The 22,534-nt window shown below is 48.2% G+C and overlaps 1 protein-coding gene across 2 annotated transcripts in view; it reads left to right on the forward strand.

Moving 5' to 3' along the window:
* The window catches only part of GRIK1 (glutamate ionotropic receptor kainate type subunit 1), a gene marked incomplete at both ends in the record, with an annotated part of 109,446 nt that overhangs the window by 54,793 nt on the left and 32,119 nt on the right, over positions 1 to 22,534 (forward strand). For both annotated transcript variants that reach the window (XM_082277547.1, XM_082277548.1), the window contains 6 exons: positions 795 to 962; positions 3,573 to 3,830; positions 6,585 to 6,766; positions 13,943 to 13,996; positions 15,562 to 15,735; positions 18,535 to 18,678. In XM_082277547.1, the coding sequence (XP_082133673.1) occupies positions 795 to 962; positions 3,573 to 3,830; positions 6,585 to 6,766; positions 13,943 to 13,996; positions 15,562 to 15,735; positions 18,535 to 18,678 (980 nt within the window). The remainder of the gene's footprint in view (positions 1 to 794; positions 963 to 3,572; positions 3,831 to 6,584; positions 6,767 to 13,942; positions 13,997 to 15,561; positions 15,736 to 18,534; positions 18,679 to 22,534) is intronic.

Below are 22,534 nucleotides of genomic sequence, written 5' to 3' on the forward strand. Positions count from 1 at the left end.
CTGTGTTTGCTGTGCCTTCCTCAAATCCCAGTGTCCCTGGACAGCAGGAATGTGCTGCTGGCATAATAAGGTCTCTAGAGGCTGGAGGGAGCAGACATCCCAGTGTACTGGGACAGGCTGTGGCCTTGAGACACGTTCCCCATCCCAGGATACACTCCAGGGAAATTCATTATGCTTCCAAAATTCAGGCTGGTTATTTACAGCCCTCTTTTGGAAAGCAAAACTATTCCCCTGCCCCTGAGCAAACTGAGGAATGACCAACAGCCCTGCCCGAGGTTTATGACAAACCAGAGGAAACACAGAGCTCGAGGGGAGGCTCCCAGCCCGTGTGGTCTCAAACTCCTCAGTGGATCTTGTTCCGCCAGGATGTGCAGGAACACTTCAGAACACATCCACACGTCCAAGTTTCACCTCCAAATGTAGATTAGACTGGAGCAGGGGGAACAAGACCCATGCTCATCCCTACTTTCATTAGAAAGGAGCTGGATGGAAGCTTTCAGAGCATTTAAAGTGTTCCTCTGAAAAGGCTCGATAATAAACACGCGTTGGCTTCCCCAGATGTTTGTGGAGCAACATTCATAATACTGAGTTAACCCCAGTGCCACTGCAGATAAAAGCTAATGATCCACTGTGCTCTTGCTGTAGTGCCTTGAAGAGCCATCAGGTTTGCCTTGATGAAGGCTCAGAAGCTATTGCTCATGATTTAGAAGCTATTGCTCATGATTTATTTTCCTCTCTTTATGGGCGGCGATTAAGAGGTGAATAATCCTTCTCATTTATCTCTGTTCCAACAGGAGGGATATTCGAAACTGTGGAAAACGAACCTGTTAATATTGAAGAATTGGCTTTCAAGTTTGCTGTCAGCAACATTAATAGAAACAGAACACTGATGCCTAATACCACATTAACCTATGACATCCAGAGAATTAACCTTTTCGATAGCTTTGAAGCCTCGAGAAGAGGTAATTATCTCACTTACTGTGTCCGTTGCATACATGGTTTGTACCCTAAACCTTTCCCCAGCCTCATCTCCTTTTGTGCTCTGCTTGTATCATGTGCACCAACAGGAACATAAAATCAATCTTTCCAAGGTGTTTGAACCAAGAACCAAGCTGGGCTTGGACCTGTCATGTGCTTTCTGAATAAACCCCTATGTCCTGTCTGCATGCTAAGAGCCACAGATGGCAGGTGGCAAGTCCAAGGCATTTTTCTTTCCAAAACCTACATTTGCCACCTGGAATTCTGCAGAAAAATGACCACGGACTCACAGGAAGCACAGTGGGACGTCACAACCCGTAATTAGCGCAGATACCCATTATTGGTAAATTATTTCCACTGCACTTTAAAGACCAGAGGCCAGTAGCCTCCCTGCCCTGAAATGTTAATGCTCAGTGGCCTAGAGACAGAAATAAGTTTCTCTGCTATAAATGACTGTAGGAATTGGAGTGGTCAAGTTTGGAATTTTTTGCCTCTTCTTTTTTTTTCCTGAGAAGGAAAATTACGGCCCAATTTAGTCCCTTCTAATTGGCTTGCAGGCCAAAACTGAGAGGGGCAGAAAGTCACAACTTTCCTTAACCTCCATGTGTTCCTTGGCCTCTAGGAGGCAAGCTTGAAGTTTGACAAAATGTTATAAAGAGCAGCCCAGTTCCTTGAACGGGATTTGCTAGAAGGCCGGAAAATCAAGATGCTTCGCTTTAGAACTCAGGCTGGTGAGCTGTCACCTTTCAAACATCTACACTACCAAATTTTCCTCTGCTACTTCAGTTTCTCAGTAAGAGTGGGGAAAAGGAGAATGCTTTCAAAGAACATCAAAAAGAGCTTTAAACTGCATGTATTGAGTTCTTTTTTAGTTATCAGGTATGTGCTGGAGCTATATGCTATCGAACCTCAAGTGTGGTGGATTTATAATCCATATCATCCAGGCTGATACAGTATTTCAGATTCCCAGGAGAGTGAGAATCTCTTCCATGACTGTTGTGAAAGTGCCTTCTCCACTTAATGTGTAGGAAGTTGTCAATCTACATGCAAGAAACTCACTCAGACAGCAGTAATTTCTTCTCATCATAAATTACTGAAGTTATTTATACAATTTGCACGTTAAAACCTTTAGAAAGGCTTGTGAATGAAACCTGGAAAGCCTGTGCACTTTATGCTGCCTGTAAAACACTCATTTGTAGAACGGAAACGGAAAATAATTGATTTTCGGTCATATTCCATTACAGTCAGAGAGCTAAATACGCATTGAAAGAATCTCAGCTGCTTGTGGAAGTTGGTGTATTTAATAGTTCACTCAATCAGAGTCATTTCTGATTTCCCAGTAATTTCCCAGCCTCACAAAGAGAGCAGCACTGCAGCTCAGTGCCAGGCTTTGTCCCTGTCGGGAGCCTTGTTAAAAACATTGGCAGTAAATTTTACCAATGGACAGAAATAACCGATATTACTTCATCTCCTGTCTGTCAGCCTGCAAAGACATGGGAGGGAAAGAAAAATGCAAAGACAGCTCCAGGCAGGGTTCTTCGGGCTGAGATATGGGCACAAGGAGAAGGAAACCTTTGCTGATGTATTTGGCTGATTTGGAGGGGTATAAAAATGTCAGTGTGTGTCGGTTCTTTATTTCCCTTTGCTGTTACTGAGGGCTTTAGGCTTTACTGCCTGCTTTGTAAACACAGATTATGGAGAGCAGTGAGTCGTGGTGCCCTTTGCTGCTCGTGTTCCTGCAGCAGCCTGAAATTAGAGCAGCTGACACAGGTAGCAAGGTGCCAGTCCCGGGGGGATCCAGGGACGTATTTCCATTACGCTCTGCCATGGAACCTCATTGCTGTGACGTTCCTTTGGCAGCCACAGAGCTCCTGGTTCCTCCAGGATAAAGCTGTTCTGAGAAGGGCAGTTCAGGAATCCACGTGGTCTGCAAGGTAATGAGCAGAGAAGGTTTTACGTGGAGCAAGCAGGGTCTAGGATATAATGCTGATCAGTAAAGCCATTTGCAGAACCTCAATCTGGCTAGAATCACTGAGGCTGGAAAAGGTCTCTGAGCCCATCGAGGTCAAGCTGTGCCCAATGCCCACCTTGTTCCCAGCCCAGAGCACTGTGTGCCATGTTCAGGCCTTCCTGGGACACCTCCAGGGATGGGGACTCCAGACCTCCCTGCGCAGCCCCTGCCAAAGCTTAACAACCTTTTCCATGGGGAAATTCTCGTGACAGGCAACCTGCCCCTCCCCTGGCCCAGCCTGAGGCCGTTCCCTCTCCTCCTGTCCCTGTTCCCTGGGAGCAGAGCCCGACCCCCCCCCTGGCTGCCCCCTCCTGTCAGGGAGTTGTGCAGAGCCACAAGGTCCCCCCTGAGCCTCCTTTGCTCCGGGCTGAGCCCCTTTCCCAGCTCCCTCAACCTCTGTCTTTACCCTCCAAATCACCTCTAAATGCCTCAGGAACCACTGGCACATCTCTCAGTGGGTCTGAGGCAACGCAGTGCCCCGTTCTCGCTTTGAAATGATGGGGATGGATGGAGGATGAAAGCTCCCAGTGAGCATCCCACAAGTCCCTTGCTGTTGGCAGCTAAGAGCTTCTTGTCCCCTCAGCCTGTGACCAGCTGGCCCTGGGCGTGGCCGCGCTGTTCGGGCCGGCGCACAGCTCGTCGGTCAGCGCCGTGCAGTCCATCTGCAACGCCCTGGAGGTGCCGCACATCCAGACCCGCTGGAAGCACCCCACCGTGGACAACAGGGACGCCTTCTACATCAACCTCTACCCCGACTACGCCGCCATCAGCAGGGCCGTGCTGGACCTCGTGCTCTACTACAACTGGAAAATCGTCACCGTGGTGTACGAGGACAGCACGGGTGAGTGGTGCTGGGCTGCAGGGCCTGTGCTCCTGTCAGAGTACAGACGTGACATCCTGGGGAAGCTCACTCTGCCGTGCCCTCAGCAGTTCTCCTGGGTTGCAGGAGAAAAACCCCTGTCCTGCTGCCACCATGGCTTCTGGAAAGCTGCTCACTTCACCAGACCTTGGGAAGGAGCCCCTGGGGTTTGACTATTCAATCCCATTTTGCTTCCTGGTTGTGGAACCATAACACAGCTTCAAACTGGTCACAGAATTCCAGAATCCCAGAATCTGGAGATCACCCAGTCCAGCCCCCCCACCATGGAGCAGGTGACACAGAACTCTCCAGGTGGGTTTGGGATGTCTCCAGAGAGGGAGACTCCACACATTCCCTGGGCAGCTGTTCCAGGGTTCTGCCCCCTCCATGGACAGAAATCCTTCCTCAGGCTGAGGTGGAACTTGTTGTGCTTCAGTTCATGGCCACTGCTCCTCATCCTGTCACTGGCACCACTGAGCAGAGTCTGGCAGCATCCTCTGACAGCCCCTGGGGCCATTTGTGTGGGTTGAGGGGACATTTGTGTGGATTGAGGGGGTATTTGCATGGATTGATGGGATCCCCTCTCAGCCTTCCCTTCTCCAGAGTGACCAGGCCCAGCTCCCACAGCCTCTCCTCACAAGAGAGATGCTCCAGACCCCTCATCATCTTTGTGGCCCCTGCTGGACATTGTCCAGTAGCTCCTAGATAAATCTTCTAGACAGAATAGAAACAAGGAGAGGTCTTTTCTGGCCCACCCCATGACCAAACTGGCATTCCAAAACGCCAAATGCTGTGTACCTGCTCAGTTACAAAGATGCCTGATATTGAAAAGATTTCATTTGCAGAGGTATTTGCAAAGTAAATTAATCATCAATCATCTCATTAACTTGGAGTCAGGAAAGTAAACATGTCAGCTTTGATCAGTATAAATAGTCCTTGGATTTGGGGTTAGAGTGATGCCAGTTAACTCAAGCTCTTTTATTTCTCATCCCTCGTGTTTGACATCGTTACACCACAAGAAATAAAAACACCTTGGCCAGGTTGGACGGGGCTCGGAGCGCCCTGGTCTCATGGGAGGTGTCCCTGCCCAGGGCAGGGTGTGGCACTGGATGGGCTATGGGGGTCAGGCTTTTGCCATGTCCTCTGGGAAAATAGCTGCAGTTCTTTCCAGTGCTGCTCTGGTTTCTCCAGGACACCACACCTGGGCTCCATCTCCACGTCGTGTAGCAGCAGTGCAAGGTCCCAGTCTGATGTGACCAAAGGAGATATTTCTGTAATTTCAGTAATTTCTGCCCCCTAAAAGGAGAGGGAGGTGGGTGGGCAAACCCTTTGTTTCTTTCGCTTTTTGCCACACTTGCACTCAAGTGCTTTCTGTTGCTAGGAAGAGAAACACCAGATCTCAATGTGAGGTGTGGATGAGACAAAGGCTTCCCTGAATGCCGGGCTCCTGCTCCCAGATCTCAGTTCTCCCACTTGGAGCTGCCATCCCGGGGCACTGCAGCCAGGAGTGAGCACTTGGTACACCCGGGCTGCACTTCCCCAGCCAGGTGACACCAGCCCCTTGTCAGTGAGTGCTGGGAGCCCATTCCCATCATAATCAGCTCCAGAGGTTTCCTGTTCCCCAGCTGGCTCCCGGCCAGACCCGGCTCCCGGCGCGTGCGGCATTTCCAGCTGAATGCTCATAATGTTGAGTATTCTCTATTGATTGTTGATACTTGAAAACCTGCGAGGAACAGCCCCGGCCCTGCAGGCGGGGGCAGAGCAGCTTTTCCCCACGCACCTTGGCAGCACTTGAATGAAAGCCAACAGCTCTAGACTCAGCAAGGCCTGTGAGCCTCAGAGGGAAGAGGGAGCTTTGTCTTGCTTTAAATGTGCCATTCAACCAGGGGCATTCACACCCCACACAAATATTATCCCAGCAGGGGAGGCAGGAGTTCCTTCATTTTAATAGTTTGTTTGATTTTTGTTCAAGAAGTGCTCCTTGCCTTCGTTCTCTCTCTTTGTGCATATTTTCCAGGCAGCCTCTTTGCCTCAGCAGGAGATCAGGAATATTTTTGTGGGTGAATTGCATTCGTGGGTAATGAGAGGCTGTAATCACACACCTCAAAGGGCTCTTAACTATCTTGCCTAGGTTCTGGAGGCAGTGCAAATTACACAGGAGTGCTGAATTAGCCAGTGGAACTGCACTGTGTTTAAACACTCGGACAAGGCTCTGGCTGAGCTCCACTGACTTCAGCTAAGGCGTTTAAAGCTGTGCCAGCTGAACACAGAGCCTGAGAAATCACCTTCTGTGTTTGAGGACGTAGAGCTGGATCTCAAAACATTCTAAAAGATCTCACAGCTGCTGAGAGACATCAGGCAGGAAAGTTAGGAGGAGGTTTCCTCTGTTTTATCTTCTTGCTGTTTGGTATTGGAATAATAATGAGCTGCCAAGGAAGAAGCCTTATGTGCTTTTTGTGTCTCAATTTGAACATACTACAGTATGTTTATATTGCATTTCACCAGTGCAAACATATCCTGTAGTCAACCAGTTAAAAACACCTTTCAAAAATATTTAGATGTGGAAGCCAGTATAAACATGGGAATGAAAAGCTTTAATAATATTAGCCAGGAGGCTGGCAAATACGGAACTAGCAATTATCCCTAGGAAGTGTGGAGTGTGAGATACCCTGTTTAACTGACAATAGACCCTCGTGGCACGGGATGGTGATTGTATCATTGCCTGTCATTTTTCAGGTCTAATTCGCCTGCAGGAGCTCATCAAAGCCCCATCCAGATACAACATAAAAATCAAAATCCGCCAGCTGCCCTCTGGGAACAAGGATGCCAGGCCTCTGCTGAAGGAGATGAAGAAGGGCAAGGAGTTCTATGTGATATTCGACTGCTCGCACAAGACGGCGGCAGAAATCCTCAAGCAGGTACCGGGGACGGGGAGGCAGAACTCGATGTGAGTACCCTGAAATCTGCCAGCCTCTCTGCTTTCCACTTGCTGGGAGCACTAAAAGCAAAGGCACTCCTCTGCTGGCCTTGTGAGGACATGGACAGAAGTCCCAACAAAGGTGCAGCAGCCCAGGGCTGCGCAGAGCCACTGCCATCCCTGGGGAGCCCTACGTGTGTCCCACAGGAGCAAACAGGCTTTTCTTTCTAGCATTCCAGGTTCTGCCTGACTGGGGACATCACTTCCTGTGCTTCAGCTTGTCCTGGTTTAATCGACAGTGCTCTTATTTCTTTCCCATCAAAAGAAAAAAAGAGGCAGAGTCAGAAGGGAAAACTGTCCTTTAAAACATTGAGAGAGGTTGATGTGCGAGGGTTGGCCCAGCCCTAGCGCGGGATTTGGGCAGCCACAGCAGGCAAGGACAAACAGAGCCTGACAGTAATGGGCTGGGACGTTCCCAGGGGCACACAGGGAGTGGTGGGAATTAGAATTTACTGGTGTCACTTGCTATACATTCCTCGACAATCAAAGTCTAAAGCACTGGCTCCTGCACTTCGCTGACCTGCAGGAAATAGTCGCGAGCAAAGCCGTGCTTTGTGATGGCAGTTCCCTTCTTGCTGCACCTGGAGGGATGAGGGAGGAGTTGTTTCTCCTGCCAGTCAATCTGATGGGATACCCTCATCCCAGAAGAGCACCAGAGAGGTTCCACTGACTAAATGCCCATAAAGGTCCCTTTCTGCTCCCATCCCAGAATGTTTTATTGAAATATTTAAGTTCTGCAGAGCAGCTTTTTGTGTCAAAGTTGGTAGGGCATGTTACTGCATTCATCTGTGGAGCCTGGAACCTTCCTCTCCAGGCTGGAAAAACTTGGTGCTGGGGACAGGGACTGGCAGCATCCTCAATGAGCTGCAGCACACAATTCCTGTGAGCTTGTAGGGTGAGATTTCCTGCTCTCAGGAATGCTGGCCTGCACTAAATGTTAGGATTTTCTCGGTGCGAGCGATCTGAGGTACAGTGCAGCAGCACTGTTTGGGCAGGGGGAGTGGGCTGTGCCCCCACTCTGCTTCCTGCAGGGCTGCCCAAAAGCATCCCCACTTTTGGCTGCTCCAAAACGAGATTTGTGGGGGAAGAGTTGACAACACAGATTCTGAAGGGTCTTCAAGAGGAAGGTGCAGATGTCTGGCACACTGCAGGAGGCACAGTTTCCAATATGCCAGGCTGAGTACGGAAAAAAAACCCCAAAAACAAAACCTGGGTGTCAAAGGAAGAGGAGGGAGTGCTGAAAGATGCACCAAAGCGGGGCAAAGCAGCAGAAGAGTTTGTGTGGGATATGGATCAGCCAGCCAAGTGACAGGCTGCAGATACAGATAATGCTCTCCAGTGCCTGAAGAACTGGGAGAAGGAGGGGGAATGACAGTGTGGGAGAAAACAGGAAAACTGAGAGAGGTACACCTGTGGGTCAGCACTGTGGGAGAGGAAACAACATAAATATAGGCTAGAAAGAAAGGGAAAATGGCTTTTCTGTGAGCTAGTTCTGTGGCTGAGTGTGGATGCTGGCAGCAATAACTCAGGGGTTGAGTTCCTCCCCGCCAGAGGCAGCAGGGAGATGTGCAGGCATGGAGGGCTCTGCATTCCTGTGGGACTCCTCTGATTGCAGGTCACAGGGACAGCCCTGGTTCACCTCCCCATCCCGGCACTCACACACCCGTGGCTTTTTATCTGGATGGAAGCAGGATATCCAACACTGGAGAAATCATTTCAAGGAAACTCTGTGGTTTTAGTAGAGAATATTTTTGACTTTGCAAACAATCCAGTAGACGTCACAGGAAAAACAAGTGCTGTTTTCCCGTGCAGTTAAAGTCTGTAAGGTTTCTAACAGGAGCAGGACTCAGGGTCACCTAAAGCCGTGCCAAGGCAACTCTTCCTTGCCTGTTCACTGTATTTAGGTAATGTAGTAGGTGTTTAGTAGCCCATGGAGCAGGGAGGGGGCACCAGCCGTGGCACTGCTTGTTTCCCAGGGACAGAGGTGCCCAGAAGCTCCTCTGGGAGCAGAAGGATTAGCCCAGAACTCTGCTGGAGCTGTGCTGGGAGTGTGTGCACCAGGGCACCTCTTCACTCGCCTCCTCCAGCCTTGGCTTTACAAAACACCACAAAAAGACAGATTGCTTCTCTAATTTCTCCTTATTTATGGCCTCCACTAAAACCCCATCAAGCTACACTTCCTTGTGTGCACAACAAGAACAGGAAAATCAATAACCTAATTTAGCCAAAATACAGAGCTGAACAAGCTGTTCCCTAAACTCCCACATTGCCCCTTCTCTGACATGCTCACAGAGCCTGGATGTCCTCAGTCCCTCACCAGCCCCACGAGGCCTGGCCCTCCTTTGCTGGCTGTGGCATTTACCTGGCATATTTGGTGGAGGACGGAGGTTGGTGCTCTGTCTGCAGTAGACGAGCACTCCCCAAGTAAATGAGATCTGGCTCTTGCAGATTGCCCTCTGTTTTATGCACAAATCCTGCAATTTATCCCGCACGTTATTTAGTCTGATATTGCCTTTTGTAAGAGAAACCTGGCTGAAGAGGTGTAGTTGTTGTGGCTAACCCTCAGTTTGTTCCAACACACCAGGAGCTGGCACAAATTTTACTGCTAGGCAAACTCACCTCTCAGGAAGTATGTCCCTGCTAACCTTAAATTACCTACTCCTTTCCTCACACCTCCAAAACACACTTGAGGAAGTGTACTGTATATTTAATCAGGTTGAAGGCTCTCACAGAGCCTCCTGTAAAGACGATGTGACAGACAACGAAAGGAATCATTAATTCAGTTCCTACAGAAGGCTGAAAACCGGGTGTCACCAGGGAGCACATTCCTGGTACAGTAATAGACGTGAGAATAGAAAACTTCAGCTCCTGACTGTGCTCCTTCCAGGAACCTGGCAGGTAGGCTGGAGCCCACTCCCTGCTAAGAAAAGGCAGGATTAGCTCTGTTCCCACTTTCATGGGAGAAACAGCAGTGGGAGATCCCCCAGGTGCCCCGCTTTGGGTGAGAAGCAGAAACGTGCTGGCCTGGCTGGTTCTCCTCCCCTTCCTGATTTTATGAAGGGTTTGCTGGTGGGGGACACCCTCCTTCGGCCCCCTGGTTCCTGCTGGGACAGCAGCAACACCCGTGGAGGGGTGTGACAGTGGTAATTCAGCCCCAAATCCAGCAGTGAGCCCAGTTCCCAAAAGGACAGGTGGGTCTGTGCAGAGGCAAATCCGCCTGGGCTCTGTGGGATGATGGGGTCTGAAGGGTGGTGTGGCTGCTCCAGAAGCCTGGGATCTCCTCAGGAAGCAGCAGGAGGCACCCCCGGCTGCCTGGGGCGCTTGTCCTGCCCCAGTGCCGTGGTCCCTGCTCCAGCTGGGCCCCGGCACCACACGGTGCTTCCAGAGCTGCCTTGTCTCTTGGCAGGGCTCACGGCCACAGGGGAGGGAGCCACCCCGGCTGGACACCTGCTGTGCTCAGAGGGATGCAGACTTCCAGGGAGCGCAGTCAAGTCCAAATAAAGCTGTCTGCATGGACTGTGTGCCCAGTGTAAACCTCTGACGCTCGAGAGGCGAGCAGGCAGAGGGGCTTTTATTCACTGTGCTGCACCTTGCTGATCTCAGAAAACAGCGGGGATAATTAATTGGAAAATGAAATGCATTTAATGATCACTACATTAAATAACTAAATCACAGCCTGAGCGAGGGAAATGCAGAGTGAGAGCAAGCACAGGATTTGGTGCAGTTCCCACTAATGCACTTGCCTGTCATTCCAGTCCCAGCCCGCCTCGAAGGGAGATTGACAATGGATCTAAATGAGGCAGAGAGTTTTTTACAAGTTGAACAAATGCAAGTTAGAGCTGGGATGTGATTCAAGCCAGGAACAGGGCACCCAAAAGAGATTTTCAGACATAAGGGAGAGTATTTTTACCCAGCCTCTGTCAGCTTGCCATATATAATTTGACCACTGATACTCTTTTGGATTCACATTGCAGTTCGTGACCCACAGCTGAAAGTGCACAGCTGCAAAGGACAAGGCCCAGGCTCCTGATCTGGAACGGATAATTAGAGATGGAAGTGTCTTTATCTCCCTTTGTCCAACCATCTCTGGGTTTGGCTGGAGAACAAATGTTATACAGGGAAGGCTGGGCAGGAGACGCACAAGGAGAATATTTGAGGCTGATTTCCCCAGTTTCCATTCATCTGAGCTCCACTGTAAGCAAAAGCTATTATTATTTAAATAGGACATTTGTATCAGGTGCGTAATTATTTACATAATTACATGCAAAGTTATTTAAATAGCAACGTGCAATGAAACCTCATCCCCGTTTCCTGTGGGCAGGCACACAGACAGAGATGCTGCCTTCCCCTCTCTCTGCTGGGCTCCTTCTCTCTTTCAGGTTCCCTGCTCTGTGGGAAGCTTTGCCAGGTGCTTCAGGGCTGTCCCAGCCTGAAATCCATCTTTGGTCCAAGCAGGCTCTTACTGTCTCCTCCTGGAGCTACTGGGAGCTGCTTTCCTGTGCTTGCTGTGCTGCAAACACTCAGCAGAAGAGCCCTGGAAACTCCTGTTTACACTGACAGGAGCATCCAAGGGATTCAGCCTCGGAGCAGTTATTGATGCTTTGGAATGTACAGCATGATTCTCAGCATTCCTCTTGCTTTTGCTTTGGCTTGATTGCATCTCCTGTTTTCCTGCATTGGAGCAGTAAATCATCCTTCAGTGGGAATTTCACTTAGCAGCCATATTACCCTTAAACATAAACAAATTATAATTGCAAAGCCTCTTTGATCCACCAGCAGAAAGCCCCTGTTCAGTATCTCGTGCACACGTCACAGGCATGTCTAAGTGATTAATAGCTGTTAGCTAATTATCATCCTTAATGACTGAGAGAGGGGAGGACAACCGGTTGAGGTTGTTCTCCTCAGGGGCTTTGTTTCTGGTTGGTGTGGGGTTTGGGGGTTTTGCTTGGTTTTTGGGCATGTTTTGAGGCTCATTTTGGGCTTGTTTTGCTTTAGAGAACAAACCTGTAGCTTGACTTGTGAAATCAGGATCATTCACAGCTCTGTGTGTGTCCTGCCAGCTCTGTTCACTCTGGCGATCAATATTCTCCTAAGAGCTTTCACCCAGCGCGTGTTCAGGAGGCAAACGCTGCTCTCAGCTGCTCTCCTGGATCGGGCAGGAGAGCTGCCCTGGCTCAGCTTGCTGGTACCCTCAGCAGTGCAGCTGCAGCAGCACAAGCTGGGAAATGCTTCCCAAAGGTCCAGGCTGCACTTTGTAATCCCTGCAGTAAATGTGTCTGGCTGCCTCATGGAAATCTGTGTCTCAGGGCAGTAGGTGGGGTAGCACTGGCCACGCAGGCAAGCTGGAGGTTGTATTCTCTGCTGGCAGAAGTGCAGTGGCCTCTCAGCTCTCCTGTCTCGGGCTGCAATCTGAGCAGGAAGGAATCATTTATTTCAGTCTGGCCGTTTGGATTCCCCCACGTAAACTGATAAGAACTTGCTTTCACCCCACCGTGGACTGACTGCAAACACCCTGCAAAGGACCAAAGGAATCTGGACATCTCCTGGGCTCAGAGCACATTTGTTTAACCTGGCAGCTGCTCTGAGCCCCACAGGGTCACAGTTGGCTATTTCAGTGCAGTTTCAGCTCAAAGGAGATCTGCATCGTGAAAATCCCATAAAATTGGCACCTCCTTCCCAAAGCCACGGAAATCCAAAGGCTCCAGGGAGGGGAACTGAGTCCAGCCAGTCCCAGAAACACAGCACACAAAAGCTCCCCTGGATGCAGACCTGTATTGTTGTCTGTGCATAAACAGGGAAGGATCAGCAGCCTCCAGCTTATTCTACAGGTAATAAAATAGCTCCAAGAAACAGAAGAGAAGAGGATTAATAAAATCAGAAATAAAAAAGGCAATTTTGATGTGTAAATCCAGTGGAGCATTTCAATAAAATAGTTGCCTTCTGGCTTGACTTTTAGTGTCTGGAAACGGATCAGTTGTTTGCGATTAACCATGAGCTGGTTTTATTCTCTGCTGCAGCTCAGGAAGTTCAGGGTTTGCTTTCTTCCTTTCTTTTTCTTCTTTTTTTTTTATGTGAGGAATTGCCATACACAATCACTCAACTGATGTTCAGAGGCTTCTGCCAGAAGAGGGAATTTTGGCTGGCCAAATCCCACTATGCCCCACTGCCTTTCAAACAGCTACTCGGGCACTCCCAAAACTGTCCTAGAAGGGAGGAATTAATAGCAGATCCTTACACTGCTGTGATCAGGACTGAACTGGAGTTAACCTTGCTCCCTGTTGCTGTCGTGGCAATGAATCCCTCAGCAGTTTCCCAGTTTATAATTCCTCCTCCTCCTCCTCACAAGATGCCAGAGGGCAGAATTTTCCCATTCTGGCAAGAGTGTGTGGGGACAAGTGTAGGAAGGCTGGGGGGAGGCTGTGGAGCAGCCAGGTACCCACATACCCTCGGGGGTTATGAAAGCATTCCCACTGATTCTAGGGAGAGCTGAGGGAGTAAAGCACATCCTTCTGGAAGTGTCCTGCAGCACAAGGGCTGGGAAGGAAAATCTCATCCTCCTCTGCCCCACGTGGCCGTCAGTGTCCATTTAGACCTCCGGAAGGTCAATCCAGCCCAAACATTCTTCCACCCCAGTTGTTTTGGCACCCTCCTGCTGACCCACATTCCCAGGTGGAACAAAAAGCACTTAGAGAAACTTCCTTCTTTCTGTTTTCCTCCTTTACTCCTGAGCCCTCACCAGTGTCCTGTTCTCACCTGGCAGCAGAACAAAAACCTGCCCCATAGCACTTCCCCCTACAAACTGTGTTGTCTGCTAGTAAATTCCTTTTTAACACTTCCAGACTGCAGACTAAAGGTTTTAAAAATCAGTGTCTCGTTATCTCCAGTAATTTTTCTTGTCCTGGAAGTTTTGCAATCTTTAATCTCTTTCCTGAGCAGAGGTGATAAAAACACCATTTAAATACAACAGGATATTTTTGGCTCCTGAAGAAAAATGTAGGGTTTATTGCAATCAAGCTCTCATAACCTGTGATGTGTTTAACCCTTGCTTTTCAAAGGCACTGCAACACACTGGGAGCTTTCAGAGTAAAGTACCCTCACCTTTCCATCTCTTTCACAGATTCTCTCCATGGGAATGATGACAGAATACTACCACTACTTTTTTACAACACTGGTAAGGAACACTATAAAGTTCTGGGGGGGAATCTCCTCTGTTTCAGAAAAGACAGCTAAAAACTTCCCCTTTTTCTATGAGATCTTTGTTGCCATTAGTGAAGGAAAGCCCTGCAGAATGGGTGCTAACACTCCTTAGGAATATCAGCACCCACAATTTTGTAAAGAAATTGTTTGGCCACTAACACTGTTAGTGTTTGCTAACACTTTAATGCAGTGAAAATTAATTGCAGCATGGTGATTAAGGAGAAACAGCCAGTCCAGATGGACCAGAGTGAAACAAAATAAAGAACGAACGGCTTTGCACCGTGGGCACTGCTGGTTCATCACTGCAATGTTTCATTTACATATGAAAACACAAAATCACTAATGGAAAAAAATTGCTCAGTAAATTTTATAATAAAAGCAAACCCCAAAGTTTTCTTTGGTGGTCGAAATCTATACTTATTTCAGCACGTTTTTCCAAATTTTTTACCTTACATGAGATATATAAACATAATTCAATTTGTGCTTAAGGTTCATTTGCATTGTAGACTAGAAAGGCAGCAAAGATCCGATATTGCTGGAACAGTCCTAGAGGGCTGGACTACATCATGTGCATCAGCTTATTCTTTATTTCCTTCCCAAATCAAATTTTATGTGGAAGTGACAAATCATTTTGAATCCAATATCCAATTCATTAGAAGAGATGCTCCTGCTCTTTGGAACTTGAAGAAGGAGCTTGAAATAGTTCTCCTTGAGGCCATCTTAACATCAAGGAAAATGTGAAAATTTAGGATTTGCTGTGGAATTCGCAAATTTATACAATAAACAAACAAGAATCTACCAGAATACGGTCACCACCAACAGCAGTGTGCAGGAGATGGTGCAGAGCATTTCAGAGCAACCACCCACCTCTGGGGCTGTGGTGTTGGGAATGTTTTGGTTTGTGGTAGCAAACCATGACCAACTCATTTGTCATTTTCCTGCCCTGCTGGGATCGGGAAAAGCGGAACCATGGAAAAGCAGCCTCTGGCTTTGAGGAGCAGTTCTCACATCTGCGCTGCCTGACCAGCACAGCTCGGGAGGGTCCCACACGGTTCAGCCACCCCACATACCCACTCTTTTCCTGCCCTGCAAATGCCAGGCTCTGGAGCACGTGGAGCCTCTGCGCACTGACATATCCTTCCCACAGGCTGGCAGAGGCGCCTGGGGAGGCACGGCGGGGAAAATGGGATTCATGAGCAGGCAAAGCGCAGCGCTCGCCGCATCTCTCGGCATTTTCCTCCCCCGAGCTGAGAAAGGAGCTTGACACTGGCCAGCTAATTCCTCATGTCGGCCTGTCAGAGCTGCAGCACTGCTATAAATTGGAATGTGCGGGTTGCTTGCAAAGCATTTCTGCTGTGGGGAACCCGTCTTCTCGTTCCAAAAAGCAGGTGTGTGGTTTGTCACTCATCTCACATGGCTTTGGCTCAGTCGGGTTTCAAACGGGAGCAGCCTTTGAGGGCAACCAGGGTGGGCACACGGGAAAAACCCCACCTTTGCCTTTAAAAATGCCACATGTTTGTGTTCTTGCTGGTGCTTTAGGACCTGTTTGCACTGGACCTGGAGCCCTACAGGTACAGCGGGGTGAACATGACGGGCTTTCGGCTGCTCAACGTCGACAACCCACACGTGTCGTCCGTGGTGGAGAAGTGGTCGATGGAGCGGCTGCAGGCGCCCCCCAAGCCCGAGACGGGGCTCCTCGATGGAATGATGACAGTAAGTGAGCACGGCCACGCTGGGGGGTGGCACAGGGACAATTGCCCGTCACGGTGCCGTCATTCGTCTCGTCGCTGTCAAAAACTAAAGTGCTGCCTTGCTTGTCCAATCGCCTTCTGCACTGGGCAGTGGCAAACACAGCAGCAAATGAAACTTCCTGAGCAGGTACAGGATTTATAACCTGCAGGGGCAGATTTCACATGTTGGAAAGGGAGTAGCATTTTTAAATGGGTAAAGTGCCCTTTCGCATCATTTCCGTCTCTGGCTTTTGAGATGTAATTTAAAGACAGATGAAAGGTGTCATCAAGCCAGGGAATTAGGATTCCTCCCTAGCACTCCCCCAAGAAGGAAAGGAAACAATAGGAACAATTACATGGACAACAAGGGTGATGGGATGCCATCTCTTTGCAGTATGAGATAATGTATCTCATGGACTGAGTGGAGCTCGAAGCAATAAGAAATAAGACTTTATTGCAGATGATTGCAGGGAAAATTCGGAAATGCCTTTACATCCTGAGGAGAGACGCATTAAGTGTGCTGTCCCTGGCATTTCACACACTGGTGCTGCTTTGGGCAATGTCACTGTGCTCACTCATACCCAAAGCAGGGAGAAAGCTGTCCCTGGGAATTCCTGATGGGAATTCACACAGAAATACCCCAAAGAGAACACTGGGAAAAGTAAATTTCTCACCACTCTTCTGCTCTCCTTGGCATCCCTGACTCTTGTCCTCTCCTTTGCATCTCCATAATCTCAGCGTCCTTGCTGCTCTGGCACAGCCCCAAGGGTAGCCACTCCCTCCCGCTGCGATCATTTCCATATTCCCGGCAGGTTCCATGATTACCCAGTTTGATGGAGAGCTGCACCACTGCTGCATTTCATTGACAATGAGGCTGTGACAGGCTGCAGAGTGCACGGAGATCAGGACTATACATCCTGTTATTAACTTGGGATTTATCCCTTTGGCTTCGTGCTCTGCTGCTTGCCCTGAAAGCAGCTTGTGGGAAGTCAGCAGGGCACAAGAGAGAGAGTTCTGAGTTCACGTCCTGCTTGGTGCCCACACCGCACCCAGAGGCAGAGCTGTTCTAATGACATCCCTGGCTTTCTTTGCATGGTTTAAGTAGCACACAAAAATCAGAAAGACCGGTTCCAGGACTGACTCTGAGTCTCTTTCTCCCGACATAAAAGCACAGACATCAGGGTGAGGTGGTTGACTTTGGAAAATGAGGTGATCTGTTGCACCCTGCAACCCTAAACAAAGCCGCAGTGAGGGGAGAAGTGAAAAGCCAAGGGGGTGGCACAAGCTCCCCACTGCTGCACGAAGGAGGGACGAGTGACAGGTGGCACAAGGACAGGACTGAGCAGCCAGGCCTGGCAGTGCTGAGGACACTGGGGATGCACCCAAGCAAAGCAGCAGCGCTCCCAGACAGAGCAGCACAGTGAGGGCAGAGGAGCTTTCTCATAAAGCATCTCCTCCCAGGGCCAGTAAAATCCAATCCTGAGGGCCCAGTCCAGTGTAAAAACCGAGGTCTGCTGACATTGATGGGAATATTTCCGTTGATTTTGAGGGGTTTGGGGTCAGCTCTTGGTTCCCTGAGTGTGGCTGGAATGACTGTCTGTTGTGAGACACTCCACAGTGAGAACAGCTGGTACTGTCTCCTCCTGCTTGACTCATCACTCACAATGTCTTCTGATCTCACAATGTGCTCCCATTGTGGAGCATTATTTTCGGCAGATCCTGGCAAGCACATCAAGACCAATTCCTATTCTGCACTATCTTAAGATTAGTCCTTAGATTCAGATACATTTGAGCAAAACCCTCCAATGCTGATAACACTGATGCTGTTGTAATTTACCCAGGTAAATGGCACGGACAAAGAATCAAATGTATTCATTTCCCAGAGGAATTGCATGGAAAAGAAATAGAAAATTCATCAGCTCAGTAGTTCCCATAAAGGAGTCCAGTTTCTCCTCTGCAGAATTAGTGCCTTTTTTTTTTCAGGCCGCTGCTTAATTACTCATTAGGTTTACCTGGAAGGTAATTTGTACAGCATCATTAAGGGAGGCACGGCCATTCCCACCTCACTGTGAGAGCACTGAAGCACAGCGCAGGTGAAGGTGAGACTTTTCTGAAGTGAAAAAGCGGGACAGAGTGTGTGATGTCAGTTTGAGGCCGTGCCTTTGAACCTGCAAACCCACTCTCAAAAGAAACACAGATGCACAAAGAGCACCCAGTAATTTTGGTATCTGAATCCATGGGGTAATATTCAAGGACCTAAGGGCTGTAGTGAGAAGTTAGATGTGCGAGTCCAAATTAATCCCCCAAAAACACACCTCAGAAGGACAATTCCCCTCCCTCTAGGATGCCATTGCACAGGTTTGTGCCAACTACCAAGATCCTCGAGGGCAGCAGGCACCTGGAGGCAGCAGATACCTGGACAGTGGGATATGTTCCAGGTGATCAGTGGGACTGGTTTCCCTGGAAAGCAGGGCCAGCCTGACCTGTTGGGAAGGCAGCAATCCCACGAAGGCCATGAGAAGAGTGGCTCATACACCTGGGACTTCCTAAAACCCCTCTCCAGCCTGCCTGGGACCCCCTGAGCTCCCTCTCCCCATAGCTCCCCGATGCAGTTTCCCTCCCAGTGTGGAAAACACTCTGGACTCAATGGGAAAAACGGCTTTTGCTGCTCCTCAGGGCTCCACGGCGAGCCCAGGCGTGGCTTTTCCCCGGGAGCAGCGCGGGGCCGGGCTGGCAGCAGGAGCAGCCCGGCAGGCACTAACCCAGCCCTGTGTTTGTGCAGACGGAAGCCGCGCTGATGTACGACGCCGTGTACATGGTGGCCGTGGCCTCGCAGCGAGCCTCCCAGCTCACCGTCAGCTCCCTGCAGTGCCACCGGCACAAGCCCTGGCGCTTCGGGCCCCGCTTCATGAACCTCATCAAAGAGGCAAGTGCAGAACCTCTGCCTGTGGGCAGTGCCATCCTCCCTTTCCTCTCCCCTGGCTCGGGCTGCTGCTCCCTGTCCTGCTCCTTGCCGTGCTCCTGCTCCTGGCACTCTCAGGGTAAAGTTTCCCTCACTCAGCATTGATTCACAGGCACAAGGCTCTGGCTTTCATTCTGCTCTTTCCAAAAAACCAAGCTGCTAAACCCTGGTTGTGGCAAAGTCTCAGACTAAAACACTGAAACACTCCCCAGGTTTTTTACTCGGGTAATGTTTGTTATGGTTGATTGATAACTTCTACAAATGTGAGGTGACTACGACAGTTGTTCTGGAAATTGAAAGAAAAGCGAGTCTGTAGCTCTGTCCTTGCTTCACTGGGTAATTCTGACTGTTTTGCAGATTGTTTGATCAGTGATCAATATCCAGAAAACATTGCAGCCAGTATGTCTAAAGAAGGAAATTCCTTCCTGAAGCAATGCTCTGTCTTACAAGAATCCATGATGGAGCTTGATCCAGAGAGGTGTCCTAAAAAGATGCGTTTTAGTTGAAATGCCTTCACTCTTTCAAAAGTACCAGGTTTTTTATGAATTTCAAATGGAAACCTTTCCTTTAGGGAACAGTGCAGAAATGAAAATCGGAAATTACATGGAGTGTCCCACATATGCTTTACCTTTTCCCCACCTCAGTCCCTTCCATTTGAAGAATAATTATAATGACATTGAAAGTTAACAAAAGACTTTGTATCAGTGAATAAACCTATAGTGATGCCCTACTTTTTGGGGGGATGCTGAGTATCAAACTAAGGGTTCCTGAGGCCTAAAGCAGAATGCTTTGCCCAAGAGTAGCAGATGTGCCCCAGCAGATCGATTCAAAGCTGAACAGTGACACAGCTCTCATACATCATGGACAAGCAACTTCTCCTGCATGGAGTGAGATATGGGAGCTAATTACTGATGGCCTTGCACATAGAGTCTCTCATGGTCACTAAAACACTGATTTAAATACTCTGAGAGTCTCATCTTCCTGTGTCTGTTGTGGCCAAAAAAAGGTGGTTGTTAAAAGCAGAGGATAAGGTTTAATAAGACAGTATTGCATTTCCTGCAAAGCCTAAAACAGGAGCTGGAAACAAATAGCAAATACATCTGAATTTCCCTAGTTCATGTTAGGATCTGGTTTGTTCAACAGGGATAGAGGAACTTCATAAATTAGGGATCAGTGAATAGGTATGGAGGAAATAAAGTCAAGGAGGCAGAGTGATAGCTTGGGACCACATAAATAGAATTTAATTCTCCTGTTTTGTAATGTGGCACTGGCATTCTGTGAAGGCATTTTACAGACTGGACTAAAGACAAATATTTGGTACTCCAGTCTAAATAAACCAGTTTCAGACAAAGACTTTGCCTGCAGTGATTCCTGCAGTTGCTGGAGTTAACAAGTGCTTCAGTGCCTGGTGAGGTTTTGCATTTTATTCTGCTGATAAGAACTGAGGTCACCTCATCTGCTTTGTGGGCCAGGGCTGTGAAATGTCTGGCATCAGGGCTCTGCAACAGCTCATTAAGGAGTTTTTCATGAAAAGTAAATCCTTGCCAGAAGCTGTGTCTGCGTGACCGAATGCCATTCACAAGTGAGGCATGTTCTGATCTCTGAGCCCTTCTGGAGGAGTTTGCAGGGAGTGCCCCTTACCCCTGCTCAGAGGGAAAAGGAGGTTGTTGTCTGTCTGCAGAGGGGGAGCAGGGACAGAAAGGATCATCCCACCTTTCCTGGAGGAAAAAGGGATGTAAACACAAAATGTTTTTATAATTGAATGATCAAGTCCTGGTCATGTCCCCTCTAAAGCATAAGATAAGGCCCCAGATCATGGTTGTTTTTCAATTGTCATCAAAACCAGTGTGAGCTCCCCTTGTTCAAATGCAGCCACAATTAAAAGAACAACTGCAAAGACAAGGAGAGAGATGCAGATTTGACTTTGAGTGACTGTTAAATGCCCTCAAGAAGAATCACAGAGAAAAATCCCAGAGATTGAAAGACATCTGAAGAGATTTCAGTTCCTGGTGTGTTTCTGACGAGATCCATGCCAAGCACTGAGCCCAGGAGTGAGAGCAATCCATCTGCAGAGGTATCCATCAATTTGTTCTGTTCCCCACTGATGGCATCTCCAAACACAGGAGCACAAAACATCTTGTAAGAGAACAGAACATTTCTGTTGTTTGATGGTCTTTGCTCCCAGAGTCAGCATGTCAGAGTGTTTTTGTGGGACTCCAACCCTGCAGAGTGGAACAAATGAAAAGGAGAGAGCAATGGAGCTCCCCACCTCCCCTGCTCTCTGAGAGAGGGGCTCTGTGGCAGCACTGAAATCTTTGTGCAATGACTGGGAAAAGATGACAACATTTTGCTCCAAAACATGAAATAAAATCTCTTCTGCTGCATCTTTGTCATTGCATTTTAGCACTGCGCCAGTGACAGGGTCTGTGGGTACTGGCTGGATTTATTCTCTGGCCTCTGGTGCTACACTATTTGGTTACTTTAAATTAAAACAGTTGTTACTTTGGTAGGGCTTCTCTCAGCAGATGATTTAATATTGACACTGGATCCACTCCCACGAAAGCAATCTTTTTCCTTTGTTTTACTTTTCAAAACTTACTTCTTGTCCATGAAGTGCATTTCTGCTGTGAGCCTACTGCTGGCTGTTACTTTGACCTGAAAGCTCTTAATTAGGAGAGCAAACTAAACAACTTCCAGACCTGCAGCCCATGGTGCTTTATTAGGAAGTAAAGCTCGGCTTCCCAAGAAGACAGTGTATGGCTGAGGGTAATGTCAACAGGGATCCCTATTCTGAAATCACATTTCAAGTGGAAAAACACTTATTTATGCAATGATCTCTGCCCAGATTGCAAAGTAATTGCAGGATTGCATGCTGAGAATAAATACATATGGAATTGATGAAAATTGATAAAAGTTTATCTGTAAGGTACTGATACTGTGATATCCCAAGTCAAAACAAGCTGCTTGACACAAAGATTACATATATTTTCTTCCATTCTGTATCAGTTCATTAAATGTTACCCGGGCAGTAGATTTGTTTATAAAAGCAAGCAAGAACTATGATGAAGTGACTTTATCTGACTACATGGGGGATGTTTTGACATTTGCTACACAAAACATTTTTTCAGGACATATTTTGTATATCCAGGCTTACTCAAACACATTGCACAGGTTACATTTTCCATGTTCACAGTCCAAAATAATCCCACCCCTCCAGCCGTGGAAAATGCACCTTCCTGCTTCTCACTGCATTTCCATTCCAGTGCTGCTCAGTGAAATCCCAGGACTTTTCCTGGACCCCTTCCAAGGAAAGAGGCTGTGGAGCATCATAATTCTCAGTTTATCTCCACAGATAAAGCTCTGTGCTGGCAAGTGCTGAAATTCTCTTTATTCCATCGGTTATGGCAGATTTGCAGCAGGATAATGGCAAAGTCATACTCTAACTCACTGTATTCCCTAATCCTGGGGGATCTCTGTTAATAAGGGGATTAATTGTAAGCACTGACAAGTTGATGTGTGGCTCACCACACACGATGATTTCCCCTTCAAGGAGAAGCAGTATCACTGTCACTTCAATCTGGCAGCTCTCTTTGCAACTCCAATAAAGCAGGGACTCTCTCTTCCCAAAGGAAAGAAAACCAAAGGAAAATTAAACTTGGTTCGTGGTCAGTAGCATCTTGGTTATTAATAATATTATTATTATTATTATTAGTTATTATTCCTTATTATAGTGGTATTGTTATTTATGGCCTTGGGAGATTTTGTTGTGTAAAAGTGACCTGAGGTGTTCTGAGCGTTGCTTAGCTTTTTAAATTTTTCA

The sequence above is a fragment of the Coloeus monedula genome (genome assembly GCF_965178545.1).
Source record: "Coloeus monedula genome assembly, chromosome: 3".
Lineage (NCBI taxonomy): Eukaryota > Metazoa > Chordata > Aves > Passeriformes > Corvidae > Coloeus > Coloeus monedula.